This window comes from Lampetra planeri, chromosome 3 (genome assembly GCF_965212315.1).
Source record: "Lampetra planeri chromosome 3, kcLamPlan1.2.h2, whole genome shotgun sequence".
Taxonomy (NCBI): domain Eukaryota; kingdom Metazoa; phylum Chordata; class Hyperoartia; order Petromyzontiformes; family Petromyzontidae; genus Lampetra; species Lampetra planeri.
In genome coordinates, this window is record NC_136109.1 from 23856001 (window position 1) to 23876944 (window position 20944).

General features: G+C 54.0%; 1 protein-coding gene across 1 annotated transcript in view; it reads right to left on the reverse strand.

Annotated features, from left to right (window-relative positions):
- Positions 1-6504: 6504 nt before the first annotated feature.
- Positions 6505-20944, reverse strand: part of DCST2 (DC-STAMP domain containing 2) — a 15848-nt gene continuing 1408 nt past the window's right edge. The window contains 16 exon segments of the mRNA XM_078624339.1: positions 6505-6835; positions 7126-7233; positions 7681-7777; positions 8202-8329; positions 10392-10522; positions 10824-10924; positions 11473-11640; positions 12411-12575; positions 13713-13870; positions 14032-14245; positions 14689-14754; positions 15567-15764; positions 16058-16159; positions 17451-17621; positions 18266-18530; positions 19441-19596. Of these exon segments, the coding sequence (XP_078480465.1) occupies positions 6709-6835; positions 7126-7233; positions 7681-7777; positions 8202-8329; positions 10392-10522; positions 10824-10924; positions 11473-11640; positions 12411-12575; positions 13713-13870; positions 14032-14245; positions 14689-14754; positions 15567-15764; positions 16058-16159; positions 17451-17621; positions 18266-18530; positions 19441-19596 (2355 nt within the window). The 3' untranslated portion in view covers positions 6505-6708.

Genomic DNA, 20944 nt, shown 5'->3' on the forward strand with positions numbered 1-20944 from the left:
GCTGTTTTTGCTACAAGGATAATCCGGCACTGGTTCTGGGTTCGAATACGGATCTCGGCAGCCGCCTGTGATTGAAAAATCCGGGTTGTTGAGTGGAGTTGAGATCTGATGGCCTCAAGACGGTTACCAGTTCACGTGAGGGGTTGGATCAGTGGCACTTCTTGGGCGTCACGCCACAGAAAAACGGAACCTGGGTTCCATCCAGGCATCATCAGCACCACCAAAAACAACAAAGAACCCCCCCCCCTCCCCCACCGTGTAGCCTTAACAGACTGTCGGGGCAAGTGTTGTTAGCGGGCACCTATGAAGGCCGGCAAGGCACACGAGGACGTGAGTGGCCAGCACCACGCCTGGCCGCCTTTGTCTCCCTAGTGGCGATGTTTACACCGCGCCAGGGACTCGCCGCCATCATGTCAATCATCATCATCCGTTGTATCCCCCGCCCCCCTCCCCCGCTGGGGTCGGTAAGTTGAGTACCACTTAGTGAAGCTACACCACTTGGTGTTAGGAATTCGGCTAATGGATAGACTAACCCCGTCATAGGAACGTGGAATATTCACCATTAGCTAATGACCACCAGTGGAGACAGGCACTGTCCAACGCAAAAAATTTTTTTTAAAGTGACACCGATTATTTTTTCTGTTTAGACACCAAAACAGTGCCAGCTATTTTGTGGCAGGAGAGTAACACGGCTCAACTTTATCGATGATCCCTAGCGAAGGCGAAACAAATGTAGTTTGTACACAGGCGGAAGCTGGCATAACCAGTTAATAGGAAACAGATGAAACAGTGATTCAGAGTCCACTTTGCTTTATGGCTTTAAAATTTTACAGCTGTGGATTTTACGGCTGTAAGTTTTAATTATTTTACGATTGCCAGTGTTGTGGCAGTGTGCCAGGAGGTGCAGTGGTGTGTGAGTGAGAGAAGAGAGAGAAAGAGCACGTGGCCGACGATCAGAAGGTCGCAAGTTCAAATACCGGTTAGGGGTCAGTCACAAGCCCATCGTTCCTCCCAGGGACAAGCCAATGAGTTCAACGTTGCCGGAAAGTTCACAGTGGAAGTCACTGAGCTTTGCCCCGATCCCCCATCATAATAATCAGCCATGATCCATCCACTGCTGCATGAAGACGTTCCACGCCGTCGCCTCTATCCATCGTGGACCTGCGATGCCAGTCCATCTCCCTTCTGCATGCGAGCCGACCCATTGATCCGTCTCCATAGTGGCTGCCGTCCTCTTGGACACGTTCTACCCTTTGGGTGATATTTGCACACCTGTCAACCCCTTAACACATTCCTGCGGAGGGAGCTGGTAGGAATGTTGGGTTGCTCGGTCAATGGCCAGAGTCAACGGCGGCGTGGTGTATTCCGCAAATATGCCCGACTGTGAGGGCGGGCACAAGCCGGCGTGAGTAGGTTAAACGTTGAGTTTTATAAGGGCACCACGGGGTGACCAGCCCCTTCCCACCCAGCCCCTCCCCACCCTCCCCCCCCCCACCCAGCCACAGCCTCCCCACCCAGCCCCTCCCCACCCTCCCCTCCCCACCCAGCCCCTCCCTGCACGACGGACACAATAATCCCCTGTGGGCTGGTGTAACCAGGAGGTTCCTACCAGTATCAGTGCCCTACCTTATTACAGACCAACTCAGACCTTATTGGTCACCCCATGTCCCCTTATAAATCTCAACGTTCATCCTACAAAGTCGCATCACAAGGGAGAAACACAAAGACACATTTTTTTGCCCGTATCGAAACGGCTGTACGCCGTATGGACCCGAAAACTCAATTTCCCTGCACAAGAATACGGGGTAAACCGTATGGGTTGACACGGTATGGGTTTGATCAGTCTCCATCTCAGTGCGACGTGCCCGAACCCAAGCCCACTTAACCCTCCTCATCTCAACAGTCAACGTCTCTCGCGTCCTTTCCCTCATCTCGCGGTGCACCTTCTCCACGCTAACCTCGCACGCGCGTCCAGCGCTTCTCCCAGTTCATTGAACACTGCCCACGTTCCTGTTCGCCGTCCAGTTTCCCTGCCATAGGCATGTGGAATTCCCACTGCTGCTTTCGGGGCTGTACATGTGAACACCATCACGCTCATTGGATGGTGGGGGGGGGGCGGGTACCACGTTGGTCTCAGCAGTGGGGGGTGACCGGTGTGTTACACACTAAGACTTACACTGGGCTCGTAGCGTGTACAAGACGTCTTTGAACATCAATCACCTCCTACCCGAGGGGTCGGCGACCAAAATCACAAGAAGAGGCAATTTTTTGTTCGAATTCCGTGGAGGGGGACGGACACGGATAAACCTCAACATTTCAAGAACTTGACACAGCAAATCTAGCTGTGACGGTCCCACCTGATGACGGAGACTTGTGTTGCCTCCGAAACGTCGTGATTTTTATTATTTTATTTTTTATTAATTTTAATTTCATTTTTTTACCTACGTGACTTTACCGAAAAAACTAAGAGTATGAATCCTTGCAGTCACGAAAGCTTCAAATCTAGAATGTCAAGCGCCGCAATGCGAGCGGTGGATACGGAGACGGGTCCGTCGTAAGTGACGTCGCACCAAAGCGGTAACGAATACGGAGACGGCGGTGGGTTCAGCTGCTGACCCCTGACCTAGCGTTAGGGTTGTCCCTCTGCTAAGGCAAACTCCAGACACTGGCACCAAACGTCGGCGTGAGCGGAGGGGTGTGAACCCTCTCGGCAAGCGACGGGTCGACCGAGGACCCCCGCAGCATTTCCCAATCTTGAAAGCACTTGCGAGAGAACGTATACGACACGGCGTATCAGACGGAACGGTCTTTATTGCTCTGTGCAGTGAATGTGTGCAGAGCCTGGGCGTGCATCCGGGAGTCTTGCGCCACCCTACAGCCCCCTGCCGCGCCTGTTGCAGCTGATAAGCAAAACTGTTACGGCTGTAGCGCGATGGTTATAATGCCGTGGTTAATGCTACGGCTGTAGTGCTGCAGGCTGTAGTGCTGCAGGCTGTAGTGCTGCAGGCTGTAGTGCTGCAGGCTGTAGTTGCTGCAGGCTGTAGTTGCTGCAGGCTGTAGCTGCTGCAGGCTGTAGCTGCTGCAGGCTGTAGTTGCTGCAGGCTGTAGCTGCTGCAGGCTGTAGTTGCTGCAGGCTGTAGTTGCTGCAGGCTGTAGCTGCTGCAGGCTGTAGTTGCTGCAGGCTGTAGCTGCTGCAGGCTGTAGTTGCCGCAGGCTGTAGCTGCTACTGCTGTAGCTGCTGCAGGCTGTAGTTGCTGCAGGCTGTAGTTGCCGCAGGCTGTAGCTGCTACTGCTGTAGCTGCTGCAGGCTGTAGTTGCTGCAGGCTGTAGCTGCTGCAGGCTGTAGTGCTACAGGCTGTAGTTGCTGCAGGCTGTAGTTGCTGCAGGCTGTAGCTGCTGCAGGCTGTAGTTGCTGCAGGCTGTAGCTGCTGCAGGCTGTAGTTGCTGCAGGCTGTAGCTGCTGCAGGCTGTAGTTGCTGCAGGCTGTAGTTGCTGCAGGCTGTAGCTGCTGCAGGCTGTAGCTGCTGCAGGCTGTAGTTGCTGCAGGCTGTAGCTGCTGCAGGCTGTAGTGCTACAGGCTGTAGTTGCTGCAGGCTGTAGTTGCTGCAGGCTGTAGCTGCTGCAGGCTGTAGTGCTACAGGCTGTAGTTGCTGCAGGCTGTAGTTGCTGCAGGCTGTAGCTGCTGCAGGCTGTAGCTGCTGCAGGCTGTAGTGCTACTGCTGTAGTTGCCGCAGGCTGTAGCTGCTACTGCTGTAGCTGCTGCAGGCTGTAGTTGCTGCAGGCTGTAGTTGCCGCAGGCTGTAGCTGCTACTGCTGTAGCTGCTGCAGGCTGTAGCTGCTACTGCTGTAGTTGCTGCAGGCTGTAGTTGCTGCAGGCTGTAGCTGCTGCAGGCTGTAGCTGCTACTGCTGTAGCTGCTGCAGGCTGTAGTTGCTGCAGGCTGTAGCTGCTGCAGGCTGTAGTTGCTGCAGGCTGTAGTGCTACTGCTGTAGTTGCCGCAGGCTGTAGCTGCTACTGCTGTAGCTGCTGCAGGCTGTAGTTGCTGCAGGCTGTAGCTGCTGCAGGCTGTAGCTGCTACTGCTGTAGCTGCTGCAGGCTGTAGCTGCTGCAGGCTGTAGTTGCCGCAGGCTGTAGCTGCTGCAGGCTGTAGTTGCTGCAGGCTGTAGTTGCTGCAGGCTGTAGTTGCTGCAGGCTGTAGCTGCTGCAGGCTGTAGTTGCCACAGGCTGTAGCTGCTGCAGGCTGTAGTTGCTGCCGGCTGTAGTTGCTGCCGGCTGTAGTTGCTGCAGGCTGTAGCTGCTACTGCTGTAGCTGCTGCAGGCTGTAGCTGCTGCAGGCTGTAGCTGCTGCAGGCTGTAGCTGCTGCAGGCTGTAGCTGCTGCAGGCTGTAGCTGCTGCAGGCTGTAGCTGCTGCAGGCTGTAGCTGCTGCAGGCTGTAGTGCTACGGCTGTAGTTGCTGCAGGCTGTAGTGCTGCAGGCTGTAGTTGCTGCAGGCTGTAGTGCTGCAGGCTGTAGCTGCTGCAGGCTGTAGTGCTGCAGGCTGTAGTTGCTGCAGGCTGTAGTGCTGCAGGCTGTAGCTGCTGCAGGCTAGAGTTGCTGCAGGCTGTAGTGCAGGCTGTAGTTGCTGCAGGCTGTAGTGCTACTGCTGTAGTTGCTGCAGGCTGTAGTGCTGCAGGCTGTAGCTGCTGCAGGCTGTAGCTGCTGCAGGCTGTAGTTGCTGCAGGCTGTAGTGCAGGCTGTAGCTGCTGCAGGCTGTAGCTGCTGCAGGCTGTAGTTGAAGCAGGCTGTAGATGCGGCAGGCTGTAGTTGCTATGACTGTAGTTGCTGCAGGCTGTAATTGCTACTGCTGTAGTTGCTGCAGGCTGTAGTTGCTGCAGGCTGTAGCTGCTGCAGGCTGTAGTTGAAGCAGGCTGTAGATGCGGCAGGCTGTAGTTGCTATGACTGTAGTTGCTGCAGGCTGTAGTGCTACTGCTGTAGTTGCTGCAGGCTGTAGTGCTGCAGGCTGTAGTTTCTGCAGGCTGTAGTTGCTGCAAGCTGTAGTTGCTGCAGGCTGTAGTTGCTGCAGGCTGTAGTTACTGCAGGCTGTAGTGCTACTGCTGTAGTTGCTGCAGGCTGTAGTTGCTGCAGGCTGTAATTGCTACTGCTGTAGTGGCTGCAGGCTGTAGTTGCTGCAGGCTGTAATTGCTACTGCTGTAGTTGCTGCAGGCTGTAGTTGCTGCAGGCTGTAGTGCTACTGCTGTAGTTGCTGCAGGCTGTAGTTGCTGCAGGCTGTAGTTGCTACGGCTGTAGTGCTACTGCTGTAGTTTCTGCAGGCTGTAGTTGCTGCAGGCTGTAGTTGCTGCAGGCTGTAGTGCTACTGCTGTAGTTGCTGCAGGCTGTAGTGCTGCAGGCTGTAGTTTCTGCAGGCTGTAGTTTCTGCAGGCTGTAGTGCTGCAGGCTGTAGTTGCTGCAGGCTGTAGTTGCTGCAGGCTGTAGTGCTGAGGCTGTAGTTGCTGCAGGCTGTAGTTGCTACGGCTGTAGTTGCTGCAGGCTGTAGTGCTGCAGGCTGTAGTTTCTGCAGGCTCTAGTTGCTGCAGGCTGTAGTGCTGCAGGCTGTAGTTGATGCAGGCTGTAGTTGATGCAGGCTGTGGTTGCTGCAGGCTGTAGTTGCTACGGCTGTAGTTGCTACTGCTGTAGTTGCTGCAGGCTGTAGTGCTACAGGCTGTAGTTGCTGCAGGCTGTAGTGCTACTGCTGTAGTGCTGCAGGCTGTAGTTTCTGCAGGCTGTAGTTGCTGCAGGCTGTAGTGTTGCAGGCTGTAGTTGATGCAGGCTGTAGTTGATGCAGGCTGTGGTTGCTGCAGGCTGTAGTTGCTACGGCTGTAGTTGCTGCAGGCTGTAGTTTCTACGGCTGTAGTGCTACAGGCTGTAGTTGCTGCAGGCTGTAGTTGCTGCAGGCTGTAGTGCTGCAGGCTGTAGTGCTGCAGGCTGTAGTTGCTGCAGGCTGTAGTTGCTACGGCTGTAGTTGCTACGGCTGTAGTGCTACTGCTGTAGTGTTATGACTGTAGCTGCTGCAGGCTGTAGCTGCTGCAGGCTGTAGTTTCTGCAGGCTGTAGTTGCTACGGCTGTAGTTGCTGCAGGCTGTAGTTGCTGCAGGCTGTAGTTGCTACGGCTGTAGTGCTACTGCTGTAGTGTTATGACTGTAGCTGCTGCAGGCTGTAGCTGCTGCAGGCTGTAGTTTCTGCAGGCTGTAGTTTCTACAGGCTGTAGTTGCTGCAGGCTGTAGTTTCTACAGGCTGTAGTTTCTACAGGCTGTAGTTGCTGCAGGCTGTAGCTCGAGGTGCCGTAGCCCTATGGCCATGTTACTTGTCAACTGAAACTCCCCCCCCCCCCCCCCACGGTGCATCGCTACATCAGGCGCATGCAGTGTGGACGGGTGGATTTACAAACATCTGCATCACAGCAAGATGACCTTGGCCCACCCGAGTCAATCCACTGACGAGCCCCCCCCCCCATGCCCACCCCACACTGTGTTGGTCGTAAACCCAGACTGACCAGCGTGGTGAAGTATGGTCAAACAACTTCTATCTGAGGCCTCTTCCTTCACCGGTTTGGGGCCGCATGGCTGTGAATGGTGCACCACGGACCATCGTCATTCTCATCCTCCTCATCCTCCTCCCCCTCCTTTTCATCGTCGTCACCCTTCTCCAACTCATCGTCCTCGTCAGACGCCGACTAGTCCTTGTCGACGACACCGTCATCCTCGTTGTCCTCCGAGTCTTCCCCGACCTCCTCCGCGCCGCGCCTCCTGTACTGGTACGAGAAGTCGAGCTTCTGCTCGCCGCCGCTGCCGCTGCTGCTGCTGCAGACCGCACGTCGTACAGGGGGTGCGCGGAAGATAGGTGGGGATGGATGGGGAGTCGACGGGGGGGGGGGGGGGGGGGGATAGATGGAGAGGTGGGGGATGAGCAGGGATGGACGGAGGTGGACGGGAGGTGAGCGGAAATGGACGGGGTCAGACGGGGAGGTGGGGGGGGCATGAGCGGGGCTGGATGAGGAGGGTGGGGGATGAAGCGGGCCTGGACGGAGATGCACGGTAGATGGGTGTGTGGCTTTGTGGGTGGGGAGCCAAGTGGGCTGTGGGTGGGGTACCTCTCTGCATCCCGCCGGAGTGCGCGCTCCGGCTTGTGCTCGCGTCCCCGCCGCCGCTGCCTCAGGGACCCGCCGACCCTGCGGCTCAGCTCCTCGTCGCTCGAGTCCCTGCGGCGCGCCCCGGCGGAGCCACCGGAGCGCCACGGAACGCGAGCTCGAGTGCCGTCGTCGTAAAAAAATCACGGCTTTACATTTTCTCTCTCTCACGTTTTTACTCCGATCGTGTCGCCGGAAGCCGCGTCGGCGCTGACGGAGCGTTCGTCCGGAACGCTCGGGGAGCGGAGCGGGCGGGTCGCTCCCCCCCCAACGTGAGAATGGCAACACGAGAAGCGGATATCGCGGAACTGCTTCCGAGACCCCTTCTAAGTGATTACGGTCCAAATGAAATGTTTTAGATCGAAGACCCATTTCTTTAGAACCGCTTTTTGTGTTTAGTTTATTCTCCTTCCACCGCACGGTTGGCACCGTGCGTGCTAACCTCCGATTAGCGCGTACGGTGCGAAAGAAGTTCAATGTACATACACACGCATCACGTTAACAAGGAGAGCTGCTCACATGACTTGGCTGAGGTCGGAGAGGTCACCGTAGTCCGCGGGGCTCATGCACAGTGTGCACTGCTTTAGCTTCTCCATGCAGCCGCTGCAGTAATATCCTGATGTGTGGGCGGCGGGGGGGGGGGGGGTCGTGGGGTGGCAGTGGGAAGGGTAAGCGATGAGACTTTTAAAAAAGAAAAATTCTCCAACTTTGTTATCAACGCTGCTGTCCCAGCAGACGCAGGAACATGAAAACTGACTTTGCACTGCTGCTCCTAACTCTTAATTCTTAACTCTACACCCTTGCCCTAACCCTAATTTCTAAATACAAACTCTACACCCTTGCCCTAAAGCCTCATCCTAACCACCAACCCGACGTGAAATACTACATTTCTTGAGCTGAGAGCTAAACGAGCAGCAATGGGCAGGGGACCACTAATGGGAAGGCGCGAACCCTGAATGAACGCCTGCGATTGGAGGCACATTTTTGCGTCCAATCGCACCGTCGGATTTCCGATGGTCGTTGCCCGCACCCCGACTTGCCCATGCATCCGGGCACGACGCAGTACTTGAAGGAAGAGCCGGAGTGCCTGGTGGCCGGGCACGCGCACGCCATGCAGTGCTTCTCGTAGATGCCCAGGAGGTTGACGATCGGCATCAAGCACGTGAAGCTGCAAAGAAAAGGCACATTTTTGACAACGACCACCGCACGACGCGCTCCCGCCACGCTGCGGTCCGGCTCGTTATCTGGCGGCCAGACGCTCGCTAAATGCAGTTGGCCAAACGTCCCAGGAACCGTCCTGGTATTGGGGCAACACCTCAAGGCTCCACACAGATGGGTTCAAGAATCCACAGCTGTACCGACATCTACTGGCCACGTCATGGTCCCGGCCTACAGCGCTTGCTAGGCCCCGCAGAGTTGTCCATCCCATCCGAGTCCTCACCAGCCTCAGCTGAGCTTCCCAGGGTGATTTGGTCGTAGGAGTCTCGAGTACCTCCGACTCATCTTCTTGGTTCTTTCGGTAAAGTCACGTAGAAGGGAAACAGACGCTGTCTCCCCGACAGACCTGGTCTTCACCTGAGGACGGCTGCTTGCGTTGTGGCCGAAACGTCGTGAGAATTATTTTATTATGTTTTATTTTTATTATTTTATTACTTCCCTCCTACGTGACTTTACCGAAAGAACCAAGAAGATGAATCCCTGCAGTCACGAAAGCTTTAAATCGAAATTATATCATGTTTTATTTTTATTATTTTATTACTTCCCTTCTACGTGACTTTACCAAAAGAACCAAGAAGATGAATCCCTGCAGTCACGAAAGCTTTAAATCGAAATTTTATTATGTTTTATTTTTATTATTTTATTACTTCCCTTCTACGTGACTTTACCGAAAGAACCAAGAAGATGAATCCCTACAGTCACGAAAGCTTTAAATCGAAATTTTATCATGTTTTATTTTTTATTATTTTATTACTTCCCTCCTACGTGACTTTACCGAAAGAACCAAGAAGATGAATCCCTGCAGTCACGAAAGCTTTAAATCGAAATTTTATCATGTTTTATTTTTATTATTTTATTACTTCCCTTCTACGTGACTTTACCGAAAGAACCAAGAAGATGAATCCCTCCAGTCACGAAAGCTTTAAATCGAAATTTTATCATGTTTTATTTTTATTATTTTATTACTTCCCTTCTACGTGACTTTACCGAAAGAACCAAGAAGATGAATCCCTGCAGTCACGAAAGCTTTAAATCGAAATTTTATTATGTTTTATTTTTATTATTTTATTACTTCCCTTCTACGTGACTTTACCGAAAGAACCAAGAAGATGAATCCCTGCAGTCACGAAAGCTTTAAATCGAAATTTTATCATGTTTTATTTTTATTATTTTATTACTTCCCTCCTACGTGACTTTACCGAAAGAACCAAGAAGATGAATCCCTGCAGTCACGAAAGCTTTAAATCGAAATTTTATCATGTTTTATTTTTATTATTTTATTACTTCCCTCCTACGTGACTTTACTGAAAGAACCAAGAAGATGAATCCCTCCAGTCACGAAAGCTTTAAATCAAAATTTTATCATGTTTTATTTTTATTATTTTATTACTTCCCTCCTACGTGACTTTACCGAAAGAACCAAGAAGATGAATCCCTCCAGTCACGAAAGCTTTAAATCAAAATTTTATCATGTTTTATTTTTATTATTTTATTACTTCCCTTCTACGTGACTTTACCGAAAGAACCAAGAAGATGAATCCCTCCAGTCACGAAGGCTTTAAATCGAAATTTTATCATGTTTTATTTTTATTATTTTATTACTTCCCTTCTACGTGACTTTACCGAAAGAACCAAGAAGATGAATCCCTGCAGTCACGAAAGCTTTAAATCGAAATTTTATTATGTTTTATTTTTATTATTTTATTACTTCCCTCTTACGTGACTTTACCGAAAGAACCAAGAAGATGAATCCCTGCAGTCACGAAAGCTTTAAATCGAAATTTTATTATGTTTTATTTTTATTATTTTATTATTTCCCTCCTACGTGACTTTACCGAAAGAACCAAGAAGATGAATCCCTGCAGTCACGAAAGCTTTACATCGAAATTTTACCTCCGACTCGCTCGCTGCGGCTCTGACATCGGAGCCGTGAGCCATGTCTATACGTAGAGGGGGGGGGGGGTGGGAGGGAGGGGGGGAGGGCGGCACGAGAGTGGTGACGCCATGCCAACCGTGAGGCCAGGATGAGCAGGAAGCCGGAGTGACTGCCGTCCTTGGCGTTCTTCCGGATTGCCCTCCACATGGACTTGAGCTGGCCGGGCCGGCGGCACAAGATCTTGTTGTAGAGGAACAGGACGCGTTCCTGCGGGGTTCAACGGAACTAACTGTATGCGACGTGCACTTGTACAGATCTACTGCGGGTGTAATCAGGGATTCAGTTCTCGCTGAATGTTTTACCGGCTCGCTGGACTCATGGTCACCGGCCACATTTAGGGGTATAATTGATGAGGTGTGCCGCCCGCGGACGTAATTTCCAGGTCGTTGACCGATTTTTCGGCGCCAGTGAAGACGTGCACAATCCCTCGCTCTTCTCTCTCTCTCTGTGGCCGAGTGCCACTCCTTAAATCGGGCAACCCACAATGCACCGCGGCACGGCCACTTACTCGCTCCCTGACGGGGTAGTAGTTGGAGCAGACAAGGCGGCGCAGGCGCATTCCGTACACCTGGAACAAGGTCACGAATAATGCCAGCCCAAACATGGCGCCTACACAAAGACAAAGACAAACACCCCCGTGTAGCCTTAAGAGACTGTTGGGGAAAGTGCTGACAGCGAGCAGCTATGAAGGCCGGCACGGCACACGAAGGAGCTGGGTGACCAGCACCACACCCGGCCAACTTTGTCTCCCTAGTGACGATGTTTACACACCGCACGAGGTAGTCATTTGAGGAGGTTGGTCCGTAATAAGTAACGTCGCACCAAAAAGAGGGGAGGCCCAAGACCGGTTTAGATAATCGTCACTGGTGTTGACCATGAGTGTGATTGCTGGGTTCATAGCGCAGCACGCTACCACACTGCCACACGTTGGAATTCTCTACCATCATCTGCGACCGTCTGGAACGCTCTACCTTCTGATATTAGGAATCCACTGGAGTTGTGCACTTCTAAATCTATAATGAAAACGTATTTATTTAGAACTGGTTTTTGTGTTAAGTTTGTTGTCCTGCCCACTCACCTCTGATTAGTACGGTTGGCTATGTTACGATGCGAAAGAACTTCTACATAGATACCCTATCCACCCCTCAGCCTCTCACCGATGTGGAAGATTCTTGCCACGGGGAGGTAGCTGGGGCTGGGCGCGCACTTCTTGGTGATCACCTGGAACTGGCCATCCTGCAGCGTGTCGAAGGCTTCCGCCAGCACGCTGAAGATGTTGGCCATGATCCCGTCGCCCTCCACCTTCAGCTTCATCTTCACGGGGGCTGCGCCACGCACGCAACGCACGCAACGCACGCACGCACACAAACACGTCGCAGACAGAGCCGCTACGCGGGTGAAGCCGACTTTTGCGCAAGTCGTCTTTTCATCGTTATCATTGCTGACACGCCGGTTGATTCGTCTCCGACCGAGTCTTCGTGAATGTGCCCGATCACGGTAAGATATCGGACGATAAGCAGAGTTCAGCCTGACGAGTACGCGGATGGGAGGCATGCCTGGGCATGGTCGGTGTTGCAGGCCTGGGCTTTGGTCGTGGCCAGGAGGTGATAATACAGCATTGGATTCTCAAATATGGCCTTCAGTGCAATCCCCACATATGTACGCATTTTCTCCGGGTGCTCTGGATTCCTCCCACAAAGCCAAACGCTTTCCCTGCACCTCCGATTAGCACGGTTGGCTACGTACGGTGCGAAATAAGCTCAGCATGCGTACGTACGCAATCGTTACTGGCCAAATATCCTAATGCAGGACCCTCCTGAAAAGAGTTCGAAGCCTCAATGTAGGCTTCAATTTGATCGACGAGTCGGCATGTGGCATGGCACGGCGTGGCATCAACGCGCGGCGGAGCGTATACACGTATGTTGAATTTCTTTCGCGCACCGCACGTGCTCAACCATCGAAGGTGCCCTCATCATCACAGCGGTGGATCGACACAAGCGCCGCGTGCGAGCACGCGCAGGCGACGATCGGCCGCGCCCGGGCTGCGTGATGTGATGTTGCGCGACGCGGCGTGACGAGCAGCGCTGAGGCTCACCCTGGGCGAACACCTCGACGGAGAGGAACTCGGCGACGGTGTTCAGGATGCCGTAGACGCCGTGGTCGAGGCAGATGAAGAAGACGGCGTAGAAGAAGCAGCCGAGCCACTCCACGAAGTTGCTGCCGAAGATCTCCTTCTCCTCCAGCGACATGTACGGCGACCCTGCGGCGATTCGCGTGCGCAGTGCCCGCAGAGGCAAAGGTCCCCCCCTCTATATTCTTAGGTTTTTTTCGGTAAAGTCACATAGGTAAAATTTAAAATTTATAAAAGTTTAAGAAAAATAAAATAAAAATCACGACGTTTCGGAGGCAACACAAGCTTCCGTCTTCAGGTGGAACCGTCACAGCACGATAGCTGTATCAAGTGAGAGAAATTCCAAGAAAACAGTCCTTGTATATATACTGGTTGAGGGTGGGAGGAGCCAAGGTAGGCCCTAGATATTATTATTGTGAGGTACGGTGCGGCTGAAGCACGCTGTTAGGAATGAGCCTTCGTTGTGTAGACTGGTTGAACTCGGAGGTTCCAAGAGTTGGGGCACAATGCTGTTCGCAAGCAACTGTCGAGACCGGCACGGTGCACAAGGGCGAGGTTTGGCCAGAACCACATAACGCGCCCGGCCACCTTCGTCTTCCCAGCGATGATGTTCGAATACCGCTCGGTGCTGATGTCAGCCGCGGCCGGGGGATCGAAACTCTGGCTACTGGGTTTGCAGCACAGTGCGGCAAACACCGCGCCACCACTCCCCAGACATACACAGACACGCTCGCCACATCGTGGTAACGGGGTCGGTGATGGTGTGACGATGAAATTGTCGACGCTGTCAGCGATGCCGGCGATGGCGGTGCGACGGTGACGGTGATGGTGTTGTAATTGCGATGTGACGATGTTGTCAAGCAATGTGGCAGCATTGGCGAGGGTGGAGATCACAGCGGTGGTCGTTGCTGCTGTGGTCACAAGCGACCGTCACTGGCGATGGTGGTGCTGCACGTGTGTGTGTGTGTGCGTGTGTGCCTGTGCGCGTGTGTGTGCGCGTGTGTGTGCGTGTGTGTGCGTGTGCCTGTGCACGTGTGTGTGTGTGCGCGCGCGTGTGTGCCTGTGCGCATGTGCTCGTGTGCGCGTGTGTGTGTGTGCGTGTGTGCTCGTGTGTGTGTGCGCGTGTGTGTGCGTGTGTGTGTGTGTGCGCGTGTGTGTTTGTGTGCGTGTGTGTGTGTGCGCGTGTGTGTGCGTGTGTGTGCGTGTGTGTGCGCGTGTGTGTGCGTGTGTGTGTGTGTGCGTGTGCCTGTGCGTGTGTGCACATACGCGGCGTGATGTAGCGCGACGCCTCCCCGCGGTTCAGCGGCAGCAGCGACTCCTGGCCGAGGCGCGTGCGGATCAGGTCGACGCGCACGAACCGCTCCGTGATGTACACGTTGTCGAAGTCGTCGCAGTACAGGAAGTTGTGTCGGTAGTACAGGCACCTGCCGGCCAGTCGCTCACTCAGTCAGTCGCTCCGCGTCCCTTATTCAACCAATGAGTGAGGAGGCACAGAGAATTAAATCTTTCTTTGGAGGGGGGTGGGGGGCGGTGGTGGTGGTTGGTGGAACCGGTGGGGGGGGGGGGGGAGCGCCCGGGCGCTCACCTTGCGAAGAGGTAGACGACGGCGACGAAGGCGACGTCGGTGAAGAGCGCGATGACGTAGTCCAGGTACACGGTGCGGCGGCTCACCTCGGCCATGATGCTGCGCGCGATCTGCGGCGCCGACGCGGAGGCCCCGCGGTCCATGCTGAACTTGTGGTGCACCGACAAGTTGAAGGCAAACTGGTTCTTCATCTCGTCGAGCTTCCTCCCGATCGCTGCCCCCAGAGGGGCACGGGAAGCAGCGGCAAGTCATTCATACGGAGCTTCACGTGGTGGAGCGTCGACTTTGAATGCAAACCGCCCTCGACCCAAATCGCCCGGCGTTGTGCCAGATGGCGCCACATCTCGTCAGATCCCAGAGGCTAAGCGGCGTTGAGCCTGGATAGCGCTCGGATGGGCAGGCCGCGGGGTCAATAAACCCCCCCGGGGGCCGACAGCAGATTGAGAAAGGACAATAACTCAAGCTTTAATCTAGATTTGAAGTTGTATGCTTTGTGATAATATGCTGAGGCTGTGTTAAGGTGGCAGAAGTGGCCAAAACTACCACACACAAACGATACAAAAAGAAACAACGATGACAACTTAAACGGCACATTTAACAACTTGGCCCCCGAACGAGGCTGCGCACGTGCGTGCAAAAAACGTGAATGGCACTTACAGTCGGACACTTTCTCTTGGATGAAATTCTGAATTTTTTGAGGCACGAGGCAAAACACCTTCCCCACTGGGCAGCGGAGAGAGAGGACGAGACAAGATGAGGGAGACAACAACTTCCCCATCGCCACCACTCTCGCCACCACCAGCGTCATCGTCAACCACCGAAACACCACCCAGCATCACCCGCCATCAACAATCGCCCGCTGCCACTGCTCACCGCCGTCGCCACCACTATTAACATCGCCACCATTCCAAAACACCAACTGCCACCATTCCCATAACCAAAGACAAAGATTCCGCTGTGTAGCCTTAACAGACTGTTTGGGCAAGTGCTGTTTGCGAGCACCTACGAAGGCCGGAACGGCACACGAGGATGTGGGTGGCCAACACCACGCCAGGCCACCTTAGTCTCCCGAGTGGCCATGTTTACACACCGCACCGGGTACTCATACTTAATTTGGAGCTTTCGTGACTGCAGGAATTACTCTTTGGATCTTTCGGTAAAGTCACGTATAAAGAGAAAATAATGAATTAAATACTAGCATACGACTTTTCGATTGCAACACAAGCAATCATCATCAGGTCTAAATGAAATAGAAACACAAATCTAGGATACTTAGAAATGTAATACAACAGAGAGTCGGATAACATAACAGTCAACACCCTACGTAATCAACCGGGTACTCAGTTGAGGCTGAGTCGACCTAGACAGGGGGGGGGGGGGGGGGAGGGGGCCCAGGACCGGGTTCAGATAATCGTCACTGGCGTTGGCCGTGAATGAAACTCGGGTCGCCGGGTTCGTCGCCACCAACCGCACTCCACCATCACCTGCCGTCCATCACCAGAGCTCCGCTCCCTCCCCCCATACCCCCCGCTCACCTTTGACAATCTCGCACACCCACTTGACGCTGTTGACGATCCCGCACACCCAGTTGACGATCCAGTGCAGCTCCTCCTTGCATTTCCTGTAGCCGTCGTCCAAGCCGGCCAAGCATTTCTGGTAGGGGTCGTCGAAGATCTTGTTGCAGTTTTCACCGACGTTCATCAGCCAGTCGACGGCATTGCAGATGGACGTCCCTGCAAAAGGGGAGAGGAGCACGAGAATGAGTGAAGCTTCCAAACGTCTGGCCATATCAGTGCCTACCTTGTTACAGACCAATTCAGACCTTATTGGTCACCCCGTTCATCCTACAAAGTCCCATCACAAGGGAGAAACACAAACAAATGGACAAAAAGATTTTGCCCCTATTGAAACAGCTGTACGGCGTATGGACCTGAAAACTCAATATCACTGTACAAGAATACGGGTAAACCGTATGGGTTGACAACTGTGTGCGTGCGATGTGGCCGTGTGCGCAGCACTCGCTCACAGACGAACATGACCCCCTCCTTGATCGCCGTGAAAATTCTCCCCACTTCGCTCGACAGAGATTTCAGTTTGCCCGACACCGTCTCGATCTGGTCGATCATCCCTGCGGGGGAACAGGAGAAATGGTCACAGAGCTGTGCACACACACGCACACACACGCACACACGCACACACACAGGCCCACAGACTGTTGGGGCAAGTGCTGTTAGCGAGCACCTATTAAGGCCTGCACGGCACACGAAGAGGTGGGTGGCCAGCACCACTCACAGACACCTGTGTTTCCCGAGTGGCAATGTTTTTACACACCGCACCAGGTACTCATTTGAGGCTGAGTCGACCTAGGGGGAGGCCCAGGACCTGTTGGCCGTGAGCGGGAATCGAACTCGGGATTCCAGGTTCGTAGCGCAGCGCACTAACCGCGACGCTACTGCTCCTCCTATGCAACACAAAGCACACACATACACACGCCTATGCAACACAATCCCCCTTACAGAATGTTGGGGCAAGTGCTGTCAGCGAGCACCTATGAAGGCCGCCACGGCACACGAGGGGAGGCCCAGGTCCGGTTCAGATAATCGTCACTGGTGAGCGGGAATCGAACTCTGGTCGATAACCGCTACACTACACAAACATGCACGCACACGTGTCTACGCAACTCACACGCGCCGGTCTGGATGCATGAGCACGCGCGCACGTGTACAGAAACACACAAGCGCACGTACACACAAAACGATGGGTATGCACATCTTGCATAAAACGCATGCGAACTTACACGCGTAAAAACACACACATTCATAAATACAGGTGTGTGTGTGTGTGTTTCAGATTGAGGTGTGGGTTACAGTTGTGTGTGTGTGTGTGTTACAGGTTGCTGTGAAGATTGCGGGGAACGGTAGTGTAGCGGTTAGCGCTACGCTGTGCTACGAACCCGGCAACCCAAGTTAGATTCCCGCTCACGACCAACACCCAGTGACGATTATTTCAACCGGTCCTGGGCCTCCTCTAGGTCGACTCAGCCTCGAAATGAGTACCTGATGCGGTGTGTAATTATCGACCCTAGGGAGACAAAGGCGGTCGGGCGTGATGCTGCCCACCCACCCCCTCGTGTGCCGTACCGGGCCTTCTTGGTGCCCGCTAACAGTCTGTGTCAAAGGCTACACGGCGGGACGCTTTGTGTTTGTGTTGTGAGCGGCTCTGACAATCTCTGGAATCGATCTCAGGAGCTTCAAAACCGGACGAGAAGCTCCCTCTCCTGGGCACGCGGCCGTGCGGCGGTCACTCATCATTCGCCCGTGCGCGCGTGTCGTGGGCTTCAGCGCAGGTCCCTAGCAGCACTTGCGGGTGCCGTCGCGTGCGCCGCCGGCCGGGAGACGCGGCGGGGTGGTGCCACCCACCCAAGAGCGGTGTGGCCGCCCTGCGGATCATCTCCCTGGTCTGGTTGGTGGCCATCTCGGCCCCGCAGGCCATGGAGGTGGCGAACGCTTGGAAGTTGTTCTTGATGTTCTGCGCGGGGCCCCTGGCCACCGTGAGCATGGCCATGGAGATGACGGCGATTCGGCCCTCCTCTGCGACGACACGGAGTGATGGGTGCGACATCGTTCAAGGCGTTAAAGCACGTGGTCACGGCTCCTTAACGGCTCTTATCGTTATGAGACCTCCTTTACCAGTGGCAAAATATAGTAGTAGGTTTTTACCCTTTAAACTGGTACCTTTATACAAGGCATCATGTTTGATTGTTTGATTGGTCCACACCCGAGACAGCTGTCTCGGGTGTGGATCAATCAACTTCAAGGACAGTGCATATCATTACCATTATCAGAGTTGTTTCTTTTTGTTTGCATTTTGACTGCTTGTGTTGCGGTTATTGCAAACATGATGCCTTGTATAAAGGTGTCAGTTTTGTACCAGTTTAAAGGGTAAAAACCTACTACTACTATGGCTCTTATCGTGTTCAGTTTTTCTTGCTTGGGGGGGGGGGGCACAAGAGAACCCTCCAAGACCTTTGCGACTGAGCACGCTAAAAAGAAGAGGTAGGGCAGTATGAGGATGACGAGTTTCTTCATTCCTGTTGCTCTATGCCCCCCCCGCCCGCCGCACCACCCCGTACCGTTCCCGTTCCGTCGTATCGTGCACCGGTGCCCACTTTAATGAGGGGGGGCGATATTGGCAGGTGAAGTGAAGATCGGTCGACCGAAGCTCGCGCACTTACTGGAGAAGAGGTAGGGCAGCATGAGGATGAAGGCGGCGCGCACCGTTAACGAGAAGGCCATGCCCAGCGACAGGAAGGAGACGACCACGGCGGTGACGTAGGTGCACGTGGTGATGTCGTAGCCAAAGTCGAAGGTGATCGTGTAGAAGAAGAAGACGCCGATGATGAGCCCGAGGAGGAAGGCGCACACGCTGTGGGTGACCATCCACAGCAGCGACTGCATGCCCCCCCGCCCGCTGCGCTTCTTCTTTGTCAGCCAGGTCCTCTGTGCAAAACGAGGAGGGTTAGCGGCGCAGTCTTCATCAACGTGGAGCCTATAAAGAGCAACGTGGAACCGGCAGTGGAGCCGCAGTATAACCACCGTGGAGCTCGGAGAGAGCACGGTGGAACCACATTAGAGCCACAATGGGGCCCATATTAATCACCATGTAGCCGCATGGAAACCCGTATATAGTACAGCGGAGCCTCAATAGAGCCACAGCGGAGCCTCAATAGAGCCACAGCGGAGCCTCAATAGAGCCCCAATGGGGCCCATGTATAGCGCCATGGAGCCGCTAGGGAGCCATCATACAGCCACCACAATGAGGCCAAAGAGAGCTATCATGGCATTATCACGGAGCCATTATGGAACCACAGTGAATCTACCACATCGCTAAACTATGGAGCCACCAAAGTGTAACAATGGGACCACAATGGTCCCTCCCTCGAGCCACAATGGACCCTCTATAGAGCCACAATGGAGCCATAACAGCAGCACGAAAGTGCCCATATAACGCGACATCGATGGAGCCTAGGCAGTGCCGGATTATCCTAGTAGCGCAAGTAGCTACATACGCTACGGGCCCCGCACTTTCAAGGGCCCTGCGCTAAATGCGTTCAAGTTATCAATTCCGGTTCAATGATTCTGCACTAGCTCTATTACTATAGTACTATACCGCCTTCAACTTTTATGAACGACTGAGTGTTTAAGGTTCACGATTTGTCGCATTATCTGACCGTATAGCAAGTGCAAAAATACAATTACTTTACTGCGCGAGTTAGAAATGTACGTGTTTTAATATTTACGTGTTTTGGTTTTATTCAGGGCCCCTTCATATAACAACATATGCCTCGGCCCCGCACTATCTGAATCCGGCACTGAGCCCAGAGGCATGTGGCTTCAGCAGCCCCGTCACCTTGATGCGGTCGGCCCTGGCGCAGTCCATCGTCTCGCACACACGGCAGCAGCAGCAGCAGCAGTCGAGGCAGCCATCCCAGAGGGTGAAGTTCTCGGCCAGGTGGGGGAAGCAGAGGGTGCGGACCCAGCGCAGGGGCCCGAAGCTCAGGATCACCTTGAGGGCCCCAACAGAGAGCCACCCACAAAACAACAGACAAACATCCCCCGTATATCGATAATAGCGGGGGAGAGAAGTTTGTTTGTTAGATCGCGTACATATGTGTCGTTAAACCCGCCACCACCCGGCACAGCCAATGAACGAGGCTTGTACAGCACACCGGTGTGTCGGAGAGCCACATTTGATGAGGCTGGTTGCAATTACTGGCGAAACGTCGCACTCGAATTGTAAATGTTTTTTGCTTTACTCTCCGACACACCGGTGGTGCTGTACTAGAGGAGTAGTGTGAGCAACCACGAGAGGGCATACAGAGGAAGGTGCGAGCGAGTTGACAGCGGAGGATGACGTCATGTCACGGGTGCTGTAAGGGGGTACCTTCGAGAACAAAGGCGGGGGCCGAGTTAGGGGGAGGAGCCGCCCAAGGGGTACTTAAAGGGGGACCCCGTGACGAGGGCGTGGTCGTTGTGGGAGCTCGGGGCAAGGATCGGCTGCAGGAGGTCTCTCACGCTCGTCGCCGGACGGTGTTGGCTGAACCCCCGTCCGGGGCAGACGAGTGGGAGAGCCGAGGGGACAATAGCCGAGAGCGGGGCTCCAAGTATTCAGTGAGGATCGGCTGAGAGAGAGAGAGCGGGTTCTTCTCTCCTCGTTTCCGGGCGGTGTTGGATGAGCCCCCGCCCCGGCACCGAGACAGCCCAAGGGATAGCCGAGGGTAGGACGACACGGTGTTCGGGGGTCCAGGGTAAGGACCAAGAATAGAGAGCACCTACCCCTGGTGTGAGCTTGAGTGCTGAATGTAAGTGTTTAATAAACGGCAACAGCGCTCATAGTAAATTCTGTCTCCGCGTGGTTCTATAATACAACACTAGTAACGAATTGGCACGTTTTGTGTACGTTTGCATAATTATTTGTCGCGAAAGCCAACTCGTTAAACCCCCCCCCCCCCCCCCGTATAGCCTGAACAGACTGTTGGTGCAAGTGCTGTTAGCGAGTAGCAACCCATGAAGGGCCGCCACTGTGGCACACGAGGGGGTGGGTGGCCAGCGACCACGCCCGGCCGCCTTTGTCTCCCCAGTGTCGATATTTACACACCGCACCAGGTACTCGTTTTGAGGCTGAGTCGACCTAGGGGAGGCCCAGCACCGATTCAGATCATCGTGACTTGGTGTTGGCCGTGAGCGGGAATCGAACTTGGGTGGCCGGCTCCGTAGCGCAGCTACACAAACAGAGCCGGTTCGAACCAAACGGCCGCCTTGGGTAATAACGACAACAAGGGCACACAGCATGACAGCTGCGTGGTAATCCAGGACGACGACGACTACTACTCTGGTACACAATGACAAAACAA